The sequence below is a fragment of the Gobio gobio genome, assembly GCF_949357685.1.
Source record: "Gobio gobio genome assembly, chromosome: 8".
Taxonomy (NCBI): domain Eukaryota; kingdom Metazoa; phylum Chordata; class Actinopteri; order Cypriniformes; family Gobionidae; genus Gobio; species Gobio gobio.
This window is the reverse complement of record NC_137114.1, coordinates 14,140,246-14,143,972: the sequence shown is the minus strand read 5'-3', so window position 1 is coordinate 14,143,972 and position 3,727 is coordinate 14,140,246. Positions and strand designations below refer to the sequence as shown.

General features: G+C 34.1%; 1 protein-coding gene across 1 annotated transcript; it reads right to left on the bottom strand.

Annotated features, from left to right (window-relative positions):
* Positions 1-2,290: 2,290 nt before the first annotated feature.
* Positions 2,291-3,232, bottom strand: or64a1 (odorant receptor, family 64, subfamily A, member 1; the record flags this gene model as incomplete). The annotated part of the gene is made up of 1 exon (XM_079823263.1): positions 2,291-3,232. The coding sequence occupies one exon, from the start codon at positions 3,230-3,232 to the stop codon at positions 2,291-2,293; it is 942 nt and encodes a 313-aa protein (XP_079679389.1).
* Between the last annotated feature and the right edge of the window lie 495 nt (positions 3,233-3,727).

Sequence of the window (3,727 nt, the reverse complement as noted above, 5' to 3'; positions counted from 1 at the left end):
GTACTTACAAATGTGGGTCTTGCAATCATTGTACTAACATTAAAGAATGTAAACAATTCTGTGAGTTCAAGACTAATACGACGTATAACATAAAAGCATTCATTAATTGTAACACTACTTTTGTGGTATACAGGTAATCATGTAAATGTGGATGCTTTTACGTAGGCCGGGCCAAGAGACGTCTTAAAGTATCAGAGCACAAAAAATGCTATTAAAACAGCCATTTGGATTATCCTATGGCAAAACACTTCCAAAATGCGCTTAACAGTAATCCAGAAGGCCTAATGGTTGATGGTTTAGAAATGATCAAAAAAAACATTCGGGGTGGTGACCGATTAAAATTACTTTTACAGAGAGAAACATTGGCCTGTAATATACGAATTAAAGGCCACAGTGTACGCAGGGTTGAATGAAGAAATAGATTTCAGTCCTTTCTTGTGATCATTTTCTCTGTATATGTATTGATTTGGGCTTATCTTGCAATGTAGCCACCTAGTGGACTCTCTCTGTATGTGGACATTCACGATGTATGGCAGCCTAGTGGATTGTTGTTCTTTATTTTCTTTCTTTCTTTATTTCTTTTGCATGTGTACATGTACAGCCTGCCACCTAGTGGATTGTTTTGGTGTGATTCATGTGGTAATTTACCATGTTACTCGGGTGATTTTGAAAGGGGAAATTGTTTGTTTGGGAAGCACACCCTGAAGAAGGTTGTCTGTGCTTTTACATGTGGGTAGTTTTTTTCCCCATGTCTTTTAAATTTTCTATAATGAAATAGCCAGTAAAATAAAGGCTTTTTAATAATTTGAAGAAGAGTGCCTTGGAATTTATTTTTTCCACATTCATTTGAATTCCCAACCCCAAACAGAACCTTCAAGTATTGAACTCCCTGAGCACCCTGGGCTTCTTTGCCTTTTCAATATATTCATATATTTATATTGCAATATATTCATATTGCATTTTTCTGTCCAAGACAAACATAGCACATATAAATATTTGTTTACACTTTTTAAATGTGGCCTTACTGTAGTTATACAATTAATTACTGAGTCATATTAATTAACCAAATGTACGTACTATGGTTAGTTGTGTAAAATTAGGCATAATTTACTGTTATTGCTCTAATAAATACATGTGACGTGTAACAAGGACACTGCAAAATAAAGTGTTTCCAAATTTTTCAGGTAAATTCGTGTTTCAGTGGGGTGTTAATTTACAGGATGGCAATTGAATGACAGTCAAGTGCTAGTTTCAGAAGTCCTTGGGAAAGAAATAAGGTGTGTAAGTGCATTGTTCTGAAGTAAGGGGGTAACATTTGTAGATAGAATAAAGAGAAAAGTTGATGGCCATAGTGAAGACTGACAGACATCTTTGTTGTAGTTGGAATGTAGTTTACTAATGTTAACTAATGAACCTTATTGTAAAGTGTTACCTTGTAGTTTAACAGACTACAAGAAAAAATCAATTTGTGTGACTCACTATAACATCTTGCCCAAATGATGCTTATGATTCCCAGTTATGCTAGTCAGGCCTGACAGGGAATGACAAGTTCCCTGTGAGTCATTGCTTTGATAGCTCCATACAAGCAAATGTACTAATCCGGCATGCCCATGTATATACAACACCAAAGGACAGAATATTAAAACAAGTATAGGTTAGGGTTTTTAATAATACATTTTTACATATTAAACTTCCAAAGTTAAACAGGTGACATACAGTACAGTACAGCACAGCACAACAGCTTTTTTAATTATTTTCCATTTGCTTTTCGGTTTTATCTCGGGATGTCCAGTACATCAACTCACTTTAAATTGTAATGTAGACGTATGCATTTTCTGTAAAGCTGGTTTGAAAAGATATGTAATGTGAAAAGCCCTATATAAATGTGAATTAAATTGAAATGTGAATTACTTATAGCGTGAAACAGACCGAACACAGTTAAGAACCAGACTCAAACACAGAAAAGGACTCAAAGACAAAAAGCAAGTTAAAATAAAAACTGGAAAAATATATTAATTTGCAGCCTTTGGTATATTAAAATGCACAGTGCTGAGTACCAAGGAAACAAGTAACAATAAGGAAATGTGCCATGAGTATTTTGTTGAATATTAAGGTGGAGATTGTTACAGAACATCAAGGAGATGATGACTTGTTTTATGATGACATAGTTTATCTGTTACGTGAGAAAACAATGTGCTTCATCATATACCACTAAACAAGTTTTTTGACAAAAAAAAAATGTAAAAGCAAGTAGCTTTTTAAAATGCCATATTCTCCTTTAATTACTTATTCATGGAAAATGGGCAATTTTCGACCTTTGAAACAAGCATAAAATGTGTTTGCGAATTTCTGGCAAATTTAAGCCATAAATAAGAGGATTGAGAACAGGAGGAATAACTAGAAATTCCACTGAAAAAAATATAGCCACAATCTTGTATTTGTCTGAATCATACCGACTTAGAGCGATGTCACTAAACGATGCTATAGAGTAGTTCACAAAGCTTATAATGTGAGGAAGACATGTTTGTAATGCTTTGCCCCTAAATTCTTTGGAATTCTTTTGACAAATGATCAAAATTCGGACATAAGTATATAAAATAAAGAATGCAGGGAGAAAAACTGACGTTGTTGAGACAAAAAATCCAATTATGTTGTTACTCAAAGTGGAAGACCCACAAGAGAGTCGAACCACAGACCAGTTGGAACAGTAAAGTCGAGGTATGTCAGTCCCACACATAGGCAACCTGGCTGAGAAGAAAATAACAAGACCCATTGAAAACAGTGCATAAAGCAAAGCTATTGCCATGTACAATGCTGTTACCTTTGAGGTCATGATTTTATGATATTTTAAAGGGTTGCATATGGCAACATATCTGTCATATGCCATCAGAGTTAATATTGTATATTCAGAAATTGCAAAAGTATAAATTGTAAAAATCTGAACAAAACACGCTGGCCTAGAAATGGTATTTGTATCAGAAAGGAGATCAACCATTATCCTAGGGAAAAACCCAGCTGAGCCATAGAGATCATTGACAGACAAACAAGATATCAGTATATACATTGGCTCATGAAGAGATCTCTCTTTAAACACCACAAACAAAATGATGGCATTAAATAATATAATTGCTAAATAAACTGTAAGTGTCAATATTAGGATGAGATATTTCATGTGAACAAACTCCTTGAACAAAGTGAAGTAAAAATATGAAGGCATGGTTTCATTTTCCATTTGCTGGTAAAAAAAAATGAAATTGCCACTTAAATAAATGTATATAGATTCAGTTGTTGTTCGTTATATGAAGAAAAAAGCATCCATTCGTTTTTTATGTGCTCTGTTCAGTCTAGTCCATTAATATTGTTTAAAGTAAAAATAAAGAGAGGTGCTCATAAGTGAAAAGTGGGGAGAACTTGTTGCTGCCTTTGATCTAAGGCAACTGATGAATTAGCTGTAAGCTGTTTATATAACAGCTGCCTCCACTATCACATATACCAACAGAACACATATGGGAATTGACCTCACTAGTTTTGCTATACATTAAGTTAAATAACAAAAAGCACTGCATGAAAAGTGGGATTTTCGACCCCGTAAATGCCTGTAGTTGGTAATAGGCAATGGCTGTATACAAATCTACCATAAAACACAAGACTTTAAGTGTAAGTTTGCTGATTTTCAACCCACTTACAATTGTTTCAGAGTGGGTATAGTATATTTAAATTAACAATG